The sequence below is a fragment of the Ochotona curzoniae genome, unplaced genomic scaffold (assembly GCF_017591425.1).
Source record: "Ochotona curzoniae isolate NIBS_2020 unplaced genomic scaffold, NIBS_Ocur_1.0 scaffold_2587, whole genome shotgun sequence".
Taxonomy (NCBI): Eukaryota; Metazoa; Chordata; class Mammalia; order Lagomorpha; family Ochotonidae; genus Ochotona; species Ochotona curzoniae.
In genome coordinates, this window is record NW_024467096.1 from 17,683,898 (window position 1) to 17,706,039 (window position 22,142).

Genomic DNA, 22,142 nt, shown 5'->3' on the forward strand with positions numbered 1-22,142 from the left:
TTAACAGTTCACATCAACCCCTTCGTGCTAAAAATAATACACACACAGACTGATGGGATATGGAAGTAAAAAATACAGTATAATTTATAAACTTTCTAAAAAGATTAGGTGGTAGTAGATAATTGGGAAATGCTTTGTGACCAAGTTGGACCAGGGAACATAGAATGTGTAGGGAGTAGTTGTGAAGGAAGAGCTAAACTAGCCTCAGAAACAAGCATCTTTTTTGTGAAAGAGAAAACTTGGAGAGAATAAATTGATAAGATATGATAGGGCCAGACAGTCAACAGACTGCTTTTTGAACGTGGAAAAGAAATGTTTGAACTTGTAGGAAATGAGGACCCACAGAAGATAGTGGTGATGCCAGTTCAACTTGATTTCACAACCTTTGGTGTGAGTGGCAACGTTCTAAGCACTTCACATGCATTGCCTGTCTTAAGGTACAACAGTTTTACGAGTTACTCTTATGTATACTAGATACACAATAATAGAGTTCTATTTTTTGTCCTTAGTTTGTAGATGAGGAAATATGGTCACAGGAAGTTTAAATAGTTTTTTTTTTGAAGTTTAAATAACTTTTTTTTGAAGTTTAAATAACTTTTACTCAGTGATAGAAGTCAGGTTTTTTGTTTTTGAAACAGCTTCTTGGGGAGTCTAATATGACCTTTTGTGCTAATCCTTTCATGTATTTTAGAGTAGGGGGGCAAAGTACTGGGAAACAGTTGCACGAATAAGGCTCAGACTGAGAGAATGATTGAAAGCAGAGGAGGAAGGTGATAGATGTAAATTTGTAATGGAGAGTTTCCCTAAAGAGTGACTAAAGGCTGAATTAATTAAAGATTTACAAAAATATCTGTGAGGCTAAATTCTAAATGAAGCCTCCGTGCCAGCTGATTCTTTAGTATGGTCTGGGTCTTATTCTTACAGGAGATCTGGTTTTGCAGGCTGCACAAGCTAGGATACCTGTGATTGGTTTCCTTATCTGTTCAAGTTAACTGAGTTACCTTGTTAGTTTCCTCTTCCTTTCTCACAAATAAAATTCCATTACAGTATTTAATTTTGCATTGAAAGAGTTATTTTGTGCTATTAATAAATGGGACAGTGTAATTTCATAAGATTAAGTAAAATGTTGCAGATGTCAAATGTGAAGAAAACTTAGAACCTAGCCTGTTTCTCAGCTATGACCCTACGCACCAAGTAAATAACTTTTGGGCAAATATGTGATTTGGATATTGAATCTTGGCTTTTATGTGGAGAAAATAAGGCAAAAATTAAAAAACTAGTGGATATATTAATGTGGTAAGTTAGAATTTCAGATTATAGGGTGCATTAGAGAAAATTTTTATTTATGTTTATTGTCTGGTAAGTCTTGTGCTTAAGAAAGAATGTAATGGCTTTAAGGGTTCTGTTTTATAAATTGAGGAAAATTCTGAGATGGGTTTTATAGTCTGATTGTATCGAATAGTACTGAACTGTACACATTAAAATTGACATGGTAAATTTGTTATGTGTATTTAATCGCAATTATAAAATTATTTAAATCTTCGTCTGCCAACCATAGAAAACACAAAGAGTGAGCCCTAACATGGACTGTTGCTTTTAAAGTGTTAGGAAAATAAAATTTGCTCTGTGTTTTGCATTAATGCTAGGCACTGAGAAACGCAACAACTGCTTACAGAGAACAGTGCTCTTGACAACCTCTCTTAAGTGTTCACAGTGCTCTTAAATTACAAGATTTTGTAGGCAGGAGTTAGGAGATCATGGGGAAGAAGTGAGGCCCAAAACCAGCTGGCAAAAAGTGACAGTGACAGCACTGTCGTCTGTTAATAAACAGCAGTACTAATTACAGTGAAAATAGATGCTTTTCACATTTTTTTTCATTTTCTATTCTTACACCAGGAAGGGAAACTTCCGGTACTGCATGTTAGTTACCTGTATTTTTTTTTTTAACATTTATTTGAAAGGAAAAAAGGGAAAGACACACAGAAATCTTCCACCTATAGGATAAAAATAATGAAAATAGTCTCACTCTGCAGACCGACAACACTGGGGAAGGCAGAAGGCAGAACTCCAAACTCCGTTGGAGTGGCAGGGCTGGTGCTCCACTGCTTTGTCTGACAGGGAGCTGGCCCAGAAATGGAGAGTGGCCAGAGTTTGAAATAGTGCTCCAGGAAGCTGGCACCAAAAGCCACATCTTGACATACTCTGTAGAAACTGAGTCCCTCACCTCCCATTGCTGGTATCACCTAGAGCTTAAAAGGATTTTAAAATTTTCTATGAAATCCGACATATCTAAAGTCGCATCCCTCCCTGATGCTGATTAATTTCTACCTTTGAAAGTATGCAAGGACTGTGCACCAAAGGGTATCTGACCATTTGAAAATCATCACCATTCCCCCCTTGTCCTTTTGATCCAGGCCAGCATTCTACTGATTTTAATTATCCTTCCATAATTATCCTCCCATAAGCAGGGAACTGAATGGGAAGTGGGACTGCTGGGATTAGAACCAGCGCCCATATGGGATCTCGGCATGTACAAGGCGAGGATTTTAACCACTAGGCTGCCACACTGGGCCCAAGAAAAGATTTAAAGAGTTACAGAGGAAATGGAGACAGAGATCTTCCATCTGCTCCTTTGCTCCCCAGATTGTTGCACTGGCCAAGACTGTCAGGCCAAAGCCAGGAGCCAAGAGCTCCATCTAGGTCTGCGATGAGGGTGCCCAGGGGCCCAGGCATTTGAGCCTCCTCTGCTGCTTCAGGCCATTTACAGGGAGCTGCATGGGAAATGAAGCAGCTAGGAGATGAACCTGTACCTGCATGGGATGCCAGCATGTTTTACCCGCAGTGCTACAACACTGGTCCAGTTATAGAAGTTTTGACATGAATATGTTGCCAGATTCATGCCTGAAAAGATCCATCTCAAAGTATTGTCCTTTTAGAAGGAGTGGAAGCAGGAATAGAAGAGGATGCAGAACTGTTTTCGTCTTTAGCTAGAACTTTAGGTAAAAGAATATCTGGACACAGGCTTGCTGGTGGAGACAAAGAACAGAAAAAGTACTGAGCAAATTGTGAGAGGGAGAGGTGAAATATGTAATGCAAAAGAGAAGCTAACCTTCCCTGGAGATTATTAATGCTTTAGTGGACATTTGGAAATCTTTAAGATTACTTTTTGATTATTATTAATAACCAAGGGTTTCTACTGGGTTTATGGGGATGCTAAACATCCTAAAGGGCGCAGGACACTGCTTACTGTAGGAATTCTTTCATTGAGAAACATTTAGGGGTGATGGCATTCATTAAGAAAAAAAGAATAGTAGATCTGTGGCGGGAAGATGAGTTGTTTGTAGATGCCGTGGGTATGTCCTCGGTAGTTAGGGTTATGAGTCTGCGGAGAGATTTGATACTTAGGATTTGTTAAAGGTGATTGAATCATAGCATGGAACAAGGAATAGATTTTAAAAATCTACTGAGGGAGGTAAGAGAAATGGTTATTGTTGATAGATGCTGCTATAAACACTATTTAATGGACGAACGGAGTAAGAAGCCAGGAAGAGAGAATGAGAAACCCAACAAGGACAGATGAAAATCAATAGTATTGTCATTGAAGCTGAAGAAAGTCTTCCCGGACCTAGTTCTTCCCAATATGGCAGAGGGCCAAAGAAATGAAGAACAGAGAAGTATTGATTTGGCAGCTGGAATGGTCTGATGATTAGAGAACGTGTAGGAGGTCGGGAACTAGGAGGATGGATGTACAGCCTGAGTTGTCAAACACCATGCACATCTTTCTGTTTTTAAGGTTTCTTTGTTCTTGACAGAAGAGAAATAAGTATCTTTATGTACTGGTTCACTACCCCCGAAAGGCCCACAACAGCCAGAGCTAGGCCAGATTGAGACAAGGAGCCTGGGTCTCCTTCCTGGGTCTCTCTCACGTAGTGACTTAACTTGCTCTACCACAACACCTATCTCAAATATATTTTTTCTTTTTTTCCGCCTCAAATATATCCTTAACTCTTGTCAAATTATTACTTGTATCTGCTGGCAAATGGACATTCATGGATATCTCACAGTTTGCAATTATTTGAATATTTCCCTGGCCATCCTTATGTTACTGGGAAAAAAAAAAAAAGACTTGGGAGAAAAAAGTATGTGCTGTTTCTAACAGTAAAGTCATTGTAAATTTGATGAATTTGAAGTAATTAGGCAGGCTACAAATGGCCTATGCAGGCTCAGCTGAATGCTTACTGAGCTTAAGCCAGAAGACTATGTGCTGAGTTAGTAAAGAACAGAAACTTACAACCTGGAAGTAGTATTGGATCTAATAAGGAGCTCACCCTTTCCTAGAACAGACAGCTTTTCAGTTGAGTTCAAAGCAAGATGACAGTGATGGATTTGAAGGTAGGTGTGCTGGTATTTGAAATCCTGAGAAGTCTGTTCCTTGAGCAGTTTCTGAAGACCTTCAGTGTGTTTCTGTCTAGTTGGAGATGTGTAGTTCCCTAAACTACAAAGATTAAGATCCAGTGACAATGGGACATTTTCTCTGCTAAGACCTATGTATTTTCCTTTGAGTTAGGAGGTAAAATAACCTGCACTATAAAGTGGAGTAAGGGGCCCGGCGCGGTGGCGCAGTGGCGCAGTGGTTAAGATCCTTGCCTTGCACGCCTGGGATCCCATATGGGCGCCGGTTCTAATCCCCGCAGCCCCTCTTCCCATCAAGCTCCCCGCTTGTGGCCTGGGAAAGCCCAAAGCTTTGGGACCCTGCACCGGCGCGGGAGACCCAGAAGAGGCTCCTGGCTTCGGATCGGCATAGCATCGACTGTGAATCATTGGATGGAAGATCTTCCTCTCTATATATCCGCCTTTCCAATAAAAATAAAATAAATCTTTAAAAAAAAAAAGTGGAGTAAGGAATTAAGCAAGTTGAACAGTCTTCCAGGAGAAAATTTCTTCTGCTAAAATAGTGAAAATTTTTATTAAAGTTGTAGGTTATTATTTGATGCCATTACTACTGAAATGGTGTTTTTCTCTGGGAGAACTGAAGAGTGTCCTCATCTGAGGTTAGGATTTTTCAGGGAGACGGGCAAAGGAAAAGCCATCATGAAAAGAGGAAGAAGAACTCAGATTTTGTTGAGATTTTAGATATAGTGAAAATTGGGCAAAGTGCTACAATGGTTAACAATGAGTGTGAGATGTTGGACTTTAAAGCTTGAAAGTCAAAACACTTGGGGTGATACAGAGATTAACGGTAAGGTTGTGACTGTTTTCATAGTAGAGCACAGGCAGATACAACCCTGACAGGTCACGGGGTTGTATAACTTTGTACATGGCAATTGAAGGCCTTCAGGGTGATGTCAGAAAGACCATGAAGGAAGTACTGGAGGAATCAGTGGATGTGACAGGCTTAAACAGGAACTTGTTAGATGTTAGGGATGAGGAAGGAGAAAGTGATAGAACAGCAAGTTGGTGTACGTTTCCCAGGCCACATGTGTGTTTCCATGAAGGTTAGGAGCAGTGATCTGTTAGGTGCTGGTAGTATTCCAAGGTGTCAGCTTCCATTCCCCTCTCCCTGGTAGAAAAGACAATCATTAGCTGAGGCTTGGGGAACAGTGCCAGAAGTTAGTGTCTTGGGGTAGAGCCAGGCTTGCAGACAGCACAAAGGGGCTTGAGGAAGCATCCTCTGAAAAAGGTTCAAAGGGGGTTAGTTGTGTTATAGGGGCTTTCCAAGGATACAGGGTAGGAAAGGGGGACAAATGGAGAATCAAATCTGGGCAGAAATAAGTTTCGGGGATGAAATGATGCTTTAAAAAGATAATTGAGAGTTTTACATTCTTGGGTAATATTAAGTATGATAAGATTAACTGACTGGTCCCGGTGCAGTGGCGCAGTGGTTAAGGTCCTCGCCTTGCATGCCCGGAATCCCATGTGGGCGCCGGTTCTAATCCCGGCAGCTCCGCTTCCCTTCCAGCTCCCTGCCTGTGGCCCGGGAAAGCAGTAGAGGATGGCCCAAAGCTTTGGGACCCTGCACCTGCGAGGGAGACCTGGGGGAAGTTCCTGGCTCCTGGCTTTGGATCGGGACAGCATCAGCCATAGCGGTCACTTGGGGAGTGAATCATCGGATGGAAGATCTTCCTCTCTGTCTCTCCTCTCTGTATATCCGCCTTTCCAATAAAAAAAAAATAAATAAAAATAAATCTTTAAAAAAAAAAGGTTAACTGACTTCACAATTTAAGTGAAATTCTGATAAAAGTTATTCTAGGGCCTGGCGCAGTAGCCTAGTGGCTAAAGTCCTCGCCTTGCACACGCCGGGATCCCATATGGGCACTGGTTCTAATTCTGGCAGCCCCACTTCCCATCCAGCTCCCTGTTTCTGGCCTGGGAAAGCAGCTGAGAACAGCCCAAAGCCTTGGAACCCTGCGCCCACCAGGCTTCGGACCGGTGCAGCTCGGCCGTTGCGCTCACTTGGGGAGTGAATCAACGCACAGAAGAAGACCTTCTCTGTCTCTCCTCTTTGTCTATTTGACTTTCCAGTTGTTTTAGTCCCTTCTTAACTGAGTTCCTGTGAAGGTAGTGCTGATCAGACATCAGTTACCAGTGACTGGTGAGACTGCTGTGTTGTTAGCAGTCTGTTCTATTGTCCATTTCTCCACCTTTGTGTTTCCTGTAGATATAACCATGTTTTAGGATAGTTTTGTTCAGGTCACTGATGAGATTTTTGGATAGACTGGGATTAACAGAATAATATTGGGGAGATTTTCCTTCAGTTTGGCCCTATGCTTTTAATTGAAGGCCTGGCTCTTTAGTTAGCTTTTCTTCATCCTAGTTTCAGGTTTTCTTTATGATGTAAAAAATTTCTGTGTCATTAGAAAGTTATTAAGCCTTTCCTTTCATGGCATTCTACAAATTCTCAGAGGCTGGCACTGTGATCTAGTAGGTTCGGCCTGTGTAGCTGCCAGTTCAAGTCTCAGCTGTTCCGTGTCCAACCCAGCTCCCTGAAAATGTGCCTAGGAAAATATCAAAAGATAATCCCCCCTAAAAAAGATGACCCAAGTCCTTGGGCCTTACACCCACATGGGAGACCAGGAAGACTGCGAACCAGCCCAGCTCTGGCCGATTCAGCCACTTGGAGACTGAACCAGCAGATGGAAGAGCTCTGTCTCTTCCCTTTCTGTATAATCTGCCTTTCAAATCATTTTATTTATATCTATATCTATGTATCTATCTATAGATAGATATCTATAGATATATATATATGAAATTCTCATAAACCAAAAAGATTCATTGTTAATATTATTTGGTGTAATATTCTTGTTTGTTTCTAGCCATTGTGCTGATTGTTTTTTTCATCAGAATCGAGTATGTTCCTTTTTGCTGTTTTTTTTTTTTTTTTTAATTGGGACAATACTTTTTTCTTTTCTTTTTTTTTTTTTTTTAAAGATTTATTTTTATTATTTTTTCATTGGAAAGGCGGATATACAGAGAGGAGAGACAGAGAGGAAGATCTTCCGTCCGATGATTCACTCCCCAAGTGAGCGCAACGGGCCGATACTATGCCGGTCCGAAGCCAGGAGCCTCTTCCGGGTCTCCCACGCGGGTGCAGGGTCCCAAAGCCTTGGGCCGTCCTCGACTGCTTTCCCAGGCCACAGGCAGGGAGCTGGAAGGGAAGCGGGGCTGCCGGGATTAGAACTGGCGCCCATGTGGGATCCCGGGCGTGCGAGGCGAGGACCTTTAACCACTTGCGCCACCGCGCCGGGCCCGGGACAATACTTTTTTCATGTCTCCAAATCTCTCACACTTCCTTGGATCATCAGGGGTCATTTTGATATCACATCTAAAAGGATTTTTAAGTTGCCTAAGGTGTCACTGGAGAAGTCATTTAGCTTGTATGAATTAGATGCCTTCATAATTACCTGGATTCCTTGAAAAAGAACATAGTGTTCTCTGTTATGTATAGTTTTTGTCAGGAAGCATTATTTTCTTAATATTTATTTATTTTTGAGACAAATCCTCCATCCACTGGTTTTTCCCCCAGTTCACCATCACAGTCAGAACTAGACCAGTCTGAAGCCAGGAGCCAGAAGCTTCTGTGAGGTCTCCCATATGTATATGGGGCATAAGCACTTGAGTCATTGTTTGCTGCTTTCCCAAGCACATTACCTGGGCCTTGGGTAAGAAGTAGAGCAGCTGGGATTCACCCCAGTGCCCATATAAGATGGCAGTGCTGCAGCTGGTAGCTTTACTTTCTATGCCACAGAGCCAGCCCAGTGTTGTTGTTTTTAATCTTCTTGGCTTCATACCCAATTCAAAAACCAAGTATGTTGTCTTTGGTAAACTTTATTTGGAAGATGGACCAAAAGAGATTGATATTGTTCCCATCCAGTTGTTCACTCCTAAATGCCTACAACAGCCTGGAAGCTCAGTGCAGGAATCTTGTGTGGGTGGCAGGAATCTAGTCGTGTAAGCCAATGTTGCAGTCTCTCAGGGTCTGTGTAAGGAAGCTGAGTCAAGAGCGGAACCAGTTATCCAACTCAGGCTCTCTGACATAGAATAGAAGTTCCTAAGTGCTCATCTAGGCAAACTTTTAAAAAAAATAAAATCGTACAGGCCGATATTGTGGCACAGTGGATTAGCTGCTCCTTGCAACACTGGCATCCCATACTGAAGTGTCATGTTGAGTCCTGGCTGCTTTGTGTTTGATCCAACTGTTTGTTAATGTGCCTGAGACGGTATAAGAAAGTGGCCCATCCTGGCTGGTACCTGCCCAGCCCTCCTGACCAACAGCCATTTGGGGAGTGAATCAGTGGATGGGAGTTCTCTTTCTTACTGTCTCTTTCTCTCTGTCATTGTATTGTCTGAATAAATCTGTTTTTAAAAGAAGTGTGGCTTCTTGGGGCCAGTTCTCTGATGTATGAGGCTAGGTCTCCTGTGGCACTGGCATTCATATGTGTGTTGGTTCAAGTCCTGCCTGTTCTACTCTGGCCCAGCTCCCTGTGCATGGCCTGCAAAAACAGCAGAGACTGGCCAAGGTCCTTGGGCCCCTGCACCCTCTAGGGGAAACGTGGAAGAAGCTCGGAGTACCTGACTCCTGGCGTTGCATTGGCTCAGCTGCAGCCTTTGTAGCCATTTGAGGAGTGAACCAGCAAAAAGATCTGCCTTTCCTCCTCTTTCTGTGACTGCTTTTCCAATAAAAAGAAATCCTTTTTAAAGACAGGATCTTTTTAAAAAATATTAGCTTGTTTCAGTGTTTAGGTCAGTACTTTTAATGGTTTCCTTATGGTCAACATCAGTTAACTGACACCTTGAAACATTAGCTTCCTTATGACTGTGAGCAGAGTCCTTTGTATTCTAGCCTATATGTATACATCATGATTCACAAATGTCACCAATGGGTGACATTGCTGCTGGCATGTAGTGAGTAGTGGCCAAGATTCCACTACGTTTCCAACAGTGGTATCTTCCGACAGCAGTTTTCTGACCCAAAATGTAAAGTGCTAAGATTTGAGGAACTGGCATGTATATTAGCTGACATTTGAATACTTATGAGCCAGTCAAGTATGTTTTTACTGTATTATTGAATGTAAACTTTGAACCCTCCCTCCTTCCTCTCCAAGAGATAAGTGCTGTCATTGTTTTTTACCCCTAGAGACCCATCATTCAGAAGGCTGAATTTAACCTTGGGCCGTTTTCTGTAGGAAATTCTTAATACCTAAGTACTCAGAGTACTTGATGCGTTTTTTTTTTTTTAAAGTTTCTTCCCTCACTTGTTTTTATCCAAGAGATAAATGTTTGTAGCATTAAAATATATAATATATTTTTAATATTACAGATCTAGAAATGGCCATTGCCTACTGGAACTTAGTGCTTAATGGAAGATTTAAGTTCTTAGACTTATGGAATAAATTTTTGCTGGTAAGTTCCTATTTTCTGTAATATTTTCAAACATGACTAATTGATCTTAGAGCATGTAGTAGTGGCCGTAGAGTGAGAAATTTGATAGAGTTTCGTATTAGTTGTTTTACATTGTTGTGTGTACTTTATGGTAACTTTAATGTTTTCTGTTTTTTTAATAGGAGCATCATAAACGATCAATACCAAAAGACACTTGGAATCTTCTTTTAGACTTCAGTACAATGATTGCAGATGACATGTCCAATTATGATGAGGAAGGTAATGATAACTTTTCTTCTTAGTTTCTCCTTTAATAGCCTCTTTATTAGGCTTTCTTCAGCTTCTTACCCACTTCTTTTTTTCCTGGATTCCCCTCTTCTGAATGTATGAAATGATTTCATTATCTTTACCATTGCTCTTGTGTTTCTTTAAATTCCAGTTTTCATGTCTTCCTGAAAGATGTATATAATTTCCTCTTCTTTTTTTTAAAAAGGATTTTTATTCGTTTATATGTTTGAAATTCAGGGTTACAGAGAGAGAGAGAGTTCTTCTATTCAGTGGTTCACTCCCCATTTAACCACACCAGCCAGGGCCGAAGCCAGGAACCAGGAGCTTCTTCCAGGTCTCCTAAGTGGGTGACGGGCTCAAGCACTTGGAACATCTTCTGTGGTTTTCCCATGCATATTAGCAGGGAGCTAGATCTGAAGCAGAGTAACTGTGACTCAAACCGATGCTCATGTGGCATGCCAGCATTGCAGGTCATGGCTTAACCTGCTGTGTCAACAGTGCTGGCCCCAAAGCATAAGTAATTTTCATGCATGTCATAGATCTTCAGTGTACTTTGGAAACGTATTATCCGGACAGATGTGGTAGCCTAGTGGCTAAAGCCCTTTCCTTACACGTGCTGGGATCCCATATGGGTGCTGGTTCTAATCCCGCTTGCCATCCAGCTCCCTGCTTGTGGCCTAGGAAAGCAGTTGAGGACAGTCCAAAGCCTTGGGATCATGTGCCTGCGTGGGAGACCTGAAAGAGGATCCTGGATCCTGGCTTCAGATTGGCTCAGCTCTGGCCGTTGTGGCCACTTGAGGAGTGAACCAGTGGATGGAAGATCTTCCTCTCTGTCTCTCCTCCTCTCTGTGCATCTGACTTCCCAAGAAAAAATAGATTTTTAAAAAGAAAACGGAAAAATGTGTTCTTTTCTCATTGTTCTCCTACACATATTTATGTGTGTGTGTGAGGTTTTTTTTTTGTTGTTGTTACTCTTGGGTATCAGATTAATTGCAAATTGCTTAAATTAGATGTGATCTAATTTGAAATGTTCTTTAGTTGCCTATTATAGTACTGTTTGCATTCAATAATCACCACTTGGCTGCTTTCCTGCTATTTGCTCGTATGTGTAATAAGTGTGATGCTGCTGTCTACTAAACGTTCATTTTTGTTTTTCTAGAAGTGGCAATAACTTAAGAGTATTTCATACATATTTACTTAGTCTTCCTTCAGAACTACCATTATGCATTTCTAAATTTTATTTGAGAGACATAGAGAAGACTCTGATCTGCTTCATTCCCCCCCAAGCACCTGCAGAAGCCAGGAACTGAGTCCAGGGCTCCCACATGAGTGACAAGGGCCCAGGAACTTGTGCCATCACCTGCTTAGGGTCCATGTTACCAGGCAGCTGGAATTGTGTGGGGGAGCTGACATGGTGAACGTAGCACTCCATTAGCAACCTGGCATCTTAACCACTAGGCCAAGTGTTTGTCTTCAGAGTACATTTTTTGAGACTGTGAATAGATGCATGATTTTTGGAAAAAAATCTGTTACCTTGGTACCATTCCATATGGATGCCAATTGGAGTTCCAGCTGCTCTAGTTTTCAATCCAGCTCCCTGCTAGTACGCTTAGCAAAGGAGCACACGACAACCCGAGTGCTGGGGCTCCTGCCGCTCCACACAGGAGACCTGGAAGAGACTCTTGCCTTCTGCCTGGTTGTTGCGACCATTGTGGGGTAAATAAGCAGAAAGAAAATTCTTCTCTCCGTATCTCCCCTTCTCTGTATCACTCTCTGCTTTTAGATTGAAAGTAAATCTTTAAAAGAAAGTATCCTGTCAGCTTGTTTGCCTGCACTGTGCTTCTGGTCAGCTCATGGCTTGCACCTTGAGCCACACTGCCCGACTTCACTGACCTTCAGAAAGCCATAGCACTGATTGCTGGAAGAGTTTTTTGTTTTTGTTTTTTAAAGATTTATATATATATTTTTATTGGAAAGTCAGATTTACATGGAGAAGGAGAGGCAGAGAGAAAGATCTTCTGTCTGCTGGTTCACTCCCCAGGTGACTGCAACGACCATAGCTGAGCCAGTCCAAAGCCAGGAGCTTCTTCCAGGTCTTCTACTTGGGTGCAGGGTCCCAAGGATTTGTTCTGTCCTTGACTATCCTTGACAACAAGCAGGGAGCTGTATAGGAACTGGAGCAGCCAGAACACAAACCAGCACCCACATGGGATCCTGGTGCGTGCAAGGCTAGGGTTTTTAGCCACTAGGCTACTATGCTGGGCCTGAAGAGGGTTTTTGTTGTTGTTGTTTTGTTTTGTTTTTTTCTCCTAAAAACAAACATAGGAATAATAGATTAGAAGAAGCACAAAGAATATTTTAGCTCAAAAATGCTTGAAATTGGAAAGATTTAATCCGTGTGAAATAGTTTAACTCTTCTGAGAAAAGTGTTTCTTAAAAAGCATGTATTAATGGGACTGGTGTAGTGGCATATCACGCTAACCCTCCACCAACACCTCACAGGGACATTGGTTCGTGTCCTGGCTGCTCTGCTTTTGACCCAGCTCCCTGCTAACAGCCTGGGAAAGCAGTGGCAGATAGCCCAAGTCCTTGTGCCCTTGGACCCATGAGAGAGATTGGGAAGAAGCTCCTGGCTCCCAGCTGTGAACCAGCCCAGGTCTGGCCATAGTGGCCATCTGGGGAGTGAAATAGCAGGTAGAAGACCAAGTGACTCTCCCTCTCAGTAATTCTCCCTTTCAAGTAAAATAAATAAATCTTTAAAAAGAGTATGTTAAAATGTTAAGCTGATTTCTGCCTTTCTTAAATTTTTTTTTTTTCCAGGAGCGTGGCCTGTTCTTATTGATGACTTTGTGGAATTTGCACGCCCTCAAATTGCTGGGACAAAAAGTACAACAGTGTAGCACTAAAGGAACCTTCTTGAGTGTACATAGTCTGTACAATAAATACAACGGAAAATTGCACAGTCAATTTCTGCTGGCTGGACTGAGCTGCAGATCAATCCTCACAATTCAGCCCGAGGGTTGAGACAAACGTTAAGGATACATCTCGGACCATGTCGTATTTCCTTCTTCTAATGGTGGTTTGGGCTTGTCTTCTAGTCTGGGCCGCTCTAAACATTTGTAATTCCAACATTGTGGATTTCATCTGATATCTGTGGACCATCCTAGTTTATTCTCCCATAAGTCTTAGAAGCTTTATGGTGATTATTTTGAGGTTTCCATTCTCGCATAAAGCACAATGCTGTCTTCATCAGAAAACAGTTTGGCGTAAGAATTAAACGTGAACATCACAAACAATTTATAAAAACTTCTTAAATACATGCTTTGGGCTAGTTGCAAAGACTATGCTGATAGCACTTCCAGTGAGAATGATATATTTAAGTGTACTGGATCTGGAATGGTGTTTTGGTTTTGGGGGGATTTTTTTTTTTCCTGGCAAATCACATGTATTGTTGACGTGAATAGAGTATCTGGTGAAAAATGTCAAAATAACCAACGTGAAGATTTTTTAGGATAACTTGGTGCCTACCTGAAAAATGTATTGTGTCTCAGACTTGATTTAAAAAAGGTTCCACAGAACTAGTCTGCACTTACCTTACCGATGTTGATAGCTAGCTGTCCGACAGGGAGCTTTCATTCAGAAAATGTCTGCCTAGTGTGAGCGTCACTCCTGCCTGCGTTATGCACCACATGATTGGATTTCATTATGCTTTTGAAATGCTTTCATGCCTGTCAGATAAGTTGCCGTATTTAATTTGTTTTGAATGTTTTGGATTGCTACACATTATAATATTCTAAATTTAGGCATGAGGTTTTTCTTTTTTTAATTTTTGATCATCGCACTATGGAACACAAGTGAAATTCTCTTAATTTATAAGAAGATATTAGGAATTAAATTTTGAAAATGGTTTTGATGAGCCATGAAGTTCAATCTTTATATAATATAGGTACTACTACCCTTTCAAATAGTACATTTTTGATGACTCTTTATTTTGTTGAAATTGCTTTAATTGTTAATCACTGTGGTTGCCAAATATGTATTTCAGGAGTAAATTTTTAAACAAGCACATACTTGATGCAAAATACCAATCTGGCTTCTATTTTCATGAATTATTTAGTCTGTTTACTGTTTTTGCTTTACTAGTTTCATTTTCACATCGAAGCAGAATGCTATCTTTTGTGATTTTTTTTTCTTTTTTTGCTTCCAAGATCCATGAGCTGCTTTCCTGCTGAAAAATGTTGGTTTCTCTGTTCACTTACTGACATGTAAAGATGAATTTGTTGCTTTCTTAAACATTTCCGTAAGGCAGGTTAAAAGTGTAAAACTTAAAATGCTGAATGGCTGGGATCCTGAGCCAGGACTGGGTTTTGCTTGGTGTAGCCCAATGTTTTCTAAGATCTAGTGTTGGCGTTAACAAAGGCATGTACGTCACAACAGCCGTGCGTTATATGCAGACATGGAAATGGTTTTAAGAAGCAGTGACATTAAAATTGCTTTTTACTTAACTTGATTTTAAAATCAAGTAGAAAGCTTACTCCAGAGACAATTGTTAGTATTCCAGTCATAACTTTAATTCAAGAATGCAGTTCTACCAAAAGAAAAAAAATCTTTATTCAGGTAACTGGAATTGGTTATTAAAAAAAAGAAGAATCCTGCTGCTTTCAATATTTGCTGATTTCATTTTTGTAAATATAAAGAGGAACTTCAATTATGAAAAAATTTAAAAAGATATATATATATGTGTGTGTGCGCGCGCTATTTTGTGTCCTGTCTTGAAGATTTGAGTTATTGGAATTGTTTTCAGATGAATTCAAGTATGATATATTTTGAAATGAGATTCCATTAACTTTTTCTCCAATATAAATTGTTTTTCATAAAACTCTTTATTGGTTCATGGCCCAGTGCCTTGGGTTTTACAGATTCCTCCTCTTAAATGCAAGATCTTTTCAACAAAATAGTGCTTGTCATCAGTTTGGTACTAAACATTTATAATTACTGTGTAATTATAAACAAAAATACGTAAAGCTTTGAATATAATTATGTAGCATAAAAGATAAGGTTGTTCACTATGATGACATCGTAGAATTAAAACTATTACTAGGGCTGGAAAGAGAAGACTGGTGTAATGTGCTGTGTTTATTAGGATGAATGTCTGGTTACAGGGAATATTTTGTACTAAAAATGCTAACACGTGTGGCCCATGTGTGTGTGAGTGCGTCTGAGAGTGTGAGAGCAAGAAGGCATACCCACACACACGCACACGTGTGCACATTTTGAATTGCTTTAACTCACGAGTGTTTCTGTCTTCATTCTGGTAAACTCCCCATGCTGATTCTTTGTTTGAAACTGAATCACAGGTACAGTTTCTTTTTTGCCAAATGTCAGAACAGGTACACATTTTAAAATGTAATGCTTTTTAAATAGTAAAATGTGTAAAATTAGAAGTGCCCACACATAAAAGTACTTGAGATCAAGATTATCTTTAGTGACTATCATCTGCATATCTCTGTAAATTTAATTGTGTTTCTTACAATCCCTGTCTTATTACCAACAGAGGCAATAAAAGCTTCAGTGAAATTGCCATGACTAAATCTTTTCACATATTATTTCAGTGTATCATTTTTTTTTTAATAAGACTACGATTACCTGAAAACTTCCCTAGGAAGAATAATTATTCATGCATTATAATGGCAAGTTTTGGGAAGAAAAGACATGCCAAGCCTTGTTTACTACATTTAAAATGTTTACAGCTGTGCTGGGGCTCCTTTATTTATGTAACAGTATAAATATGGCATTGTAAGTTCATGTTCTTCATTGACTTAGAGTTTTTATGAGGGAAATTAAATTTACTCAACAAGATAATATGACAGATTTTTACATAATGTCCTTACTGAAGAATTCTTATTTAAGCAAGTTAATACTATTTTTACCACTCAGATATAAGTGAATGAAGTGGGTTTTTTTTTTTTTTTTTTTGCTGATAAACAGTCAAAATTTGGATAGTTAAGTTTAATGTGTACTTTGCTTAGTTTTAAAAAATGTTACTGTTAAGACAACATGTTGCAAACCTGTGGTTTTTATATTTGAGGGAAGTTAGACCTAGTGGAAGTTGAAATAATATGGCAAAGTGGTGCTGGCAGACTGTATCCTGGTTCACAAAACATGCCTTTGTAAAACCGAAGCAACTTCAGCAAGAGTTAATTTATATAATTCTGATTGTTAAATTGTGTATATTTAATAGAAAATACCTAACTGGCTCCTCAGCAGTTTTCTTTAAATGTTACCTTATACTTTTAGCAATATGATTATATTTCATATTTAGGTGTTTTAATAAGATTTTGTCAAATTTGATAATGTAATGATAAAGTGTTTTAAAATGTGAATTATTCAAGATATATCTTAATACCTGAGGACACAAAGCTCACTTGTTTTTTTCTACCTGATGTGATGCTGAGGGCTCAAATGATGGCTCATCATTTAACTGATTATAAAACTGAGTGTATTTCTGAACTCTCCCTTGTCTCAATTTTTACAATCAAAGCACTGATTTCTAACTTATAGAAATGTGAAGACACCTTGACCTTTGATTGCTGAGGGGAAGAAGTTTATGCTTTGCAGTGAAAGAGAAAAATGCAGAGTTCTGAATAGTGCAGATCCCTTTCCTAGGTCTCTTCTTACCATGGTTGCCACTTGGGTAAGACATTTGCTTGACTTGTCCCCGGTTCTGGAGGCAGAATGCTGTGTTGGTTGTGCCAAGCATTCTTACCGTCTCTGTGTACTGCTTGTTGGCTGAGTGGCATGTGCTGTAGGTAAACTTTCTTAGTTCATAGCTTTTTCTATTAGGCCCAGTGTTTCTGTTAATGTGACTTTTGACTTCTCTTTGGTTGATTTTTGTTTAATCTGCCTAGATGAGGAAATTAGGTTGAAAAACATGTGGCCTTCGTAATCAGTGGAATTTCTTGTTGGAGATTTGAAGGGGATCATGTTGTAGTGACCTATTGAGTGGAGTGTTCATACTTAGTGAATATTTCAAGTGTACCCTGTATTTGTTTTTTGATTGTTTGATTCACTGTTTCCAGTTTCTTGTTTGGTAGTTGTGCTATGCAGAAACGATAATGCCACTTGCAATAAGCAGTGGTCTCTCAGGCTGTCCCTTTGCTAGCGTGGCGAGGCTGACCCATAGCGCATACAGGGGCAGCTCTCCCACTGCTGCTATACCTTTCTGCTGTAGCCGTGGGACCCCACTGCTACTGCGCAGGAGATCAGTTTGCAGCAAAGTACTCAGTGAAGAAAAACAGTTTAATAGCTTGATGAGAATGTTGCCTTTCTGCATATCTGACTGAAAGGCCGGTCTAAAAGCATTGAAGTTAGGACTGCTTTGAAAAAAAAAGTTATCAAAAGCAAAGAATTTTAAAATAGAATCATGGAAGTAAAGCCTAATTTTGAAGTAAATGCATGTGAATGACTTAATGATCAAACAAAACAAATAGGAAGATTCATTTTAATTGTAGTTCTATATAAATGTTCAGTATAAATATTGAAGTTTTATGTCATGTCATGAAATATTTAAGAAAACTAATGAACAACTTGTACTATACTAAACCAGAATGATTATTAGAATTATTATTAGTATTGTAAAGTCAGATATACAGAGAGGAAGAGAGACAGGAATATCCCTTTGTCCAATGATTCACTCCCCAAGCAGCTGCAACAGCCGGAACTGTGGTGATCCGAAGCCAGGAGCCTCTTCTGGGTCTCCCACGTGGGCGTAGGGAGCTAGATGGGAAGCGGGGATCCCATATAGACACCAGTTCTAATCCTAGCAGCCCCACTTCCCATCCAGCCATAGTCTACTGTGCTGGGTCCAAAGGACTAGGGCATAAGGTTGGAAGACGAATGTTTCAGAGACGAGGCTAATGTAGCAGTATGTAATGATTGTGTTACATGGCTTTTAGCTGAAAGAGTGGTTTGAATGCGTGTATTTTAAATGTAGTTTGCTAAGTTTTTAATGAAATGTTAATGTTCTTAATTCTAATAATTACTAGAATTCATTGTATTGGAATTACCCAAAATTAGTGAGTTGTCAGCAGAGCTTTAAAAGTAGTCATCATAAGAATTTGTTACAATATTTAAAAAACAGCTTTATTGCAGTGTAGTATGTGTGCCATAGACTCCTCCATTGTGAGTGTACAGCTCTGTAGCTTCTGTAAATGTACCGCGCTCACTGTAGTCCAGTTTCCATGCTTGCTGTCAGGAAGTCCCTTCATGCTCTGCCCCGCCGCTCAGCCGCTTGTGGGAGCATCTTCCTCCAGCGCAGTGGTTAGGATGCTGCCTCGCCTGGCGGCACACCTGTCCCATTCCAAGGTGTGCGTTTGACTCCATTCCTGGTTTCAGTCGCTGCCTCACGTGCACCCTGACAGGTGCTGGCTTAAGTAGTTGGATCCCTGCTACCCATGTGAGAAAGGCCCCAGTTGGCCACATAGTCACATGTATGTATTGAGCTCCTTTGATTGCAAGATAGCTTAGAGACAGGCCACATCCGGATTATCCGTTCACTAGATGATAGGTGTTGGCGTAAGTATGGGCTTGCTGTGAGTGATGATGCTGTGAGCATTCACATGTGTTCCTGGGTGAGCCATTCTTGCCCTCACGTAGATTCTCAGCTGTGGAGTTGTTGGGCTTGGTCAGACTATTTACCTTAAAAAACTGCTAAAGTTTCCCAAAGTGGTGGTGATATTTAGAAATATTTCTACCATAAAGCATGAGTATCTCTCACTCCTAGCCAATTCTTGTTAGTGTCTCTTAGCCATTAGGGGAATGGGGCGAGACATACATGTTTAAAGTATACAAATACCTGATTACCCTTGATCTTGCATATTAAGTGTGACTTTGGATGAGTGTCAGGCGGCCTGAGGGATTGCTATACTCCTCAAGGATTGTAGTACCAACATTCCCCAAATCAGAACAGACGTGTTCTCCTTTGAGGTAATGTTTTCTGTAGTCGTTAACGGTTATGCTGCACTCCCAGTGAGGGTGCCAGGTGCTCAGTGATCTGTTGAGATGAATTTAGTGGGAGGAGAGTGGTGCTCACGGCTGATGTCTGTCACCGAGGGATTGTGATCGATGTTAGCTGATGGCTAGTGGCTGTAGGGTGTGATTGACTTGCCCAGAACTTTCGCTTTTGTCATAAACTTGGGCATTAATGATTGCTTTAATTTGTAAAAGTTGATAACATTTAGTTGCTGCAGCTACTTGTGATTCATGGGGGTAAATGCTTTTTTAGGCATGCAGCAAAGGAGAGGAGTGCGCCCATTTCAGCATGATGAGAATCATGATTGTTTTGAGTCGTCGTTGCTATAACAAAATACCAGGTTCAGGGTTCTGGCTCCTGTATCAGCTTAGCTCTGGGACAAACCATGCAAATGACATCACAGTGATGCATGTGGAAATGAGAGCTTGTCACCAGGCCACAAGTCAGAGAGCAAGTGAAGGGTGAACTCCTTTAAGGCCGTATCCCCCCGCCCACTCCCCTACCGCCTTAGTCCTCTTCTAGAGCAGAGCCCTTGCTGGCCTGATGACTTTCCAGGAGGCCTCACTGCCTACCACTGCCACGTTGAAGACCCAGTCTCCACCCCATGAACCTTGGGAAGGCAAACCACAGTGGTGGTCATTTTTGATTTACCTGTGTGCTGCCTTTCTTTTAAGCCTTGATGTGTCTTGAAACAAGTCCTAAGTAGTAAATTTATGTACATCTGGAAGGTAGGAACTCAAATAAAGCTACAGTTCTGTTGTTAATTCAGAACACCACCACCACCACCCTGGCCCCTAGTTCATGATTCACAAAGTCCATAGACTGAATCCTTAAATCTCTTAACCCGTGGAACCTCACGCCCCTCTGTGTCCTATGCTTGAAGTAAAAATAAATAGCTTTAACAGTTCTTATGCAGTTTCAAGTTTAAGTATGCTCAGTAGAAATGTATTCTAACTGGAAAGCATTTTGGAAATTAACAAAATGTGCTAGAAAAATCTATATCAACAGATCTGACTTTAAAATACAATGTGACATATTTTCTGTTTAAATCTTTTATACTCTGACTTGTAAATGAACAGAGTTTGAGTAGATTCCAATAACAAATAACCAAAAAGGAGAATGCGGAGTTGTACCATTCAGTGATCCTTAGGGAAATGTAAATCAAGCCCGTAGTGATGCTGCTTGACACACCCCAGCACTGCTGTTGGAACCCTCGTATTGCTGGGAGACTTGAGCTGGAGTGGTTAGATGGGCTACTCTGAAGTTAAGCCTATAGTTAGCATGGCAATTCTAGGTGTATGCTCAATTGAAAACATGCAACAACTTGCATATGAATATTCATTGCATTATTTCTAATTGCCCCCTCCAAATCCCACAAAACAAGTGCAAACAACCCAAATATCCACTAATAACTGGATAAGTGATGTGTATCCACATCATGAAATATTTGGCAGCAAAAAAGATTGAAGTACTGACATGCTACAACACAGATGAACCTTGAAAACCTGCTCAGTGAAAGAAGCCACTCAGGGCTCCTAGGGCGACACTGCAGTCACCCGATGGTGTGTCCGGAATGGGCAGACGGTGATTGTCAGGAGCTGGGCTGGGCTGGGGGAGTGGCATGACTGCTAGTGAACGGATGAGTGCTTCCTTGTGGGGATGATGAGGTGCACAGCTTTGTGAGTGTACCAAACACCGAGTTGTATGCCTTTAAGCCAATTTAAGATGTAAGAATTGTATGTGGTGGTTTTTTTAAGTCCAGGCAGACATGCTAACATCGCCTTGCATTGAGGACGTCAGGAAGATGTATGCAGTCGGGTACCACATAATGCTTTATCAGTGATGCGTAGGGACCCAGGCTGGCCTTACAATACTGTGTGGCCTGGTGACCTCAGCCGCCATTGCTTACCCTTTGAGGTTGGCCTGAGGATGAAATTGAATGTTTCTTGGAACTCAGCCCTGTCATTGGCACATAACTGTATTTCTCGATACCACTTGGTTGTGGAGATAGGATTACCCAGGGAATAACTGCACAACTATTTTACAAAGGAAATACTTTGATGAATAGAACTTGGGAAATACCTGAAGTAAAAAAATCTTAACAATTGGAGGAACAAGGATACATGTTTTGTTGTATCAGGAAGGAATGTTTTGGTAATGAAGGAGTTCTGGTTTTTGAAAGGAGGAGCAGCAGCAGGTGAGAGGCTGCTGGCCATGGGCGGTTAGGGCGTCCCGGTGTGTGGATCCGGGGTGTGTACCCGGTGTGTGTACACGTTGTGTGTATCCGGTGTGTGTATCCGGTGTGTGTACCCGGTGTGTGTATCGCTGTGTGCTTATCTGGGAAAATGACAAGAGTTATTAGCACCCTACCAGTCACTGAAAGAATTTGGCAAGTTTGTGTTTGAACAAAGTGAACTTATTCATCTTGACTTTAAATACTGCTGTTGTCTCCTCTTTGGTAGCACTGTGATTTTTTTTTCCCCTGAGATTATTTATGGTAAAGGCAGAGTGAGAGAGGATGGAGATCTGCTATCTGCTGGCTCACTCCGTGAACAGTAGCACCTCTGGGACTTGGTCAGGCCAGGCCAGGAGCCTGGAGCTCCATGCCTGATCTCCCACGTGGTGGCAGGGCCCGTGTCTGCTGTCTAAGGAAGCTGGATGGAGGCAGAGCAGCCAGGACTCAAACCGGCACCGACATGCATAGAGTGACTATGCAAGGGGAGGAGCCGTGCATTTAGCCAACTTTATTTGTGGAATAAAACTATCATTTCTTTTTCCTTTGAGTCCCAAGACCCAAGTAGCTGGATTAGATTTCTCACCTCTAGTTCATTGTCAGCCAACTCACTTGAGTGAATGATCTATAGATTATTCTAGGGGGAATTAGGCCTTTAAATGTAAAAAGACAAAATCTCAACAAATTGAGTTAAGTGAGTTAATTGGCTTC

General features: G+C 40.9%; 1 protein-coding gene across 2 annotated transcripts in view; it reads left to right on the forward strand.

The window, feature by feature from the left end:
• Positions 1 to 15,282, forward strand: part of DCUN1D1 (defective in cullin neddylation 1 domain containing 1) — a 34,615-nt gene extending 19,333 nt beyond the window's left edge. For both annotated transcript variants that reach the window (XM_041003079.1, XM_041003080.1), the window contains exons 5-7: positions 9,818 to 9,900; positions 10,062 to 10,158; positions 12,988 to 15,282. In XM_041003079.1, the coding sequence (XP_040859013.1) occupies positions 9,818 to 9,900; positions 10,062 to 10,158; positions 12,988 to 13,067 (260 nt within the window). In that variant the 3' untranslated portion in view covers positions 13,068 to 15,282. The remainder of the gene's footprint in view (positions 1 to 9,817; positions 9,901 to 10,061; positions 10,159 to 12,987) is intronic.
• The last annotated feature ends 6,860 nt before the right edge of the window (positions 15,283 to 22,142 follow it).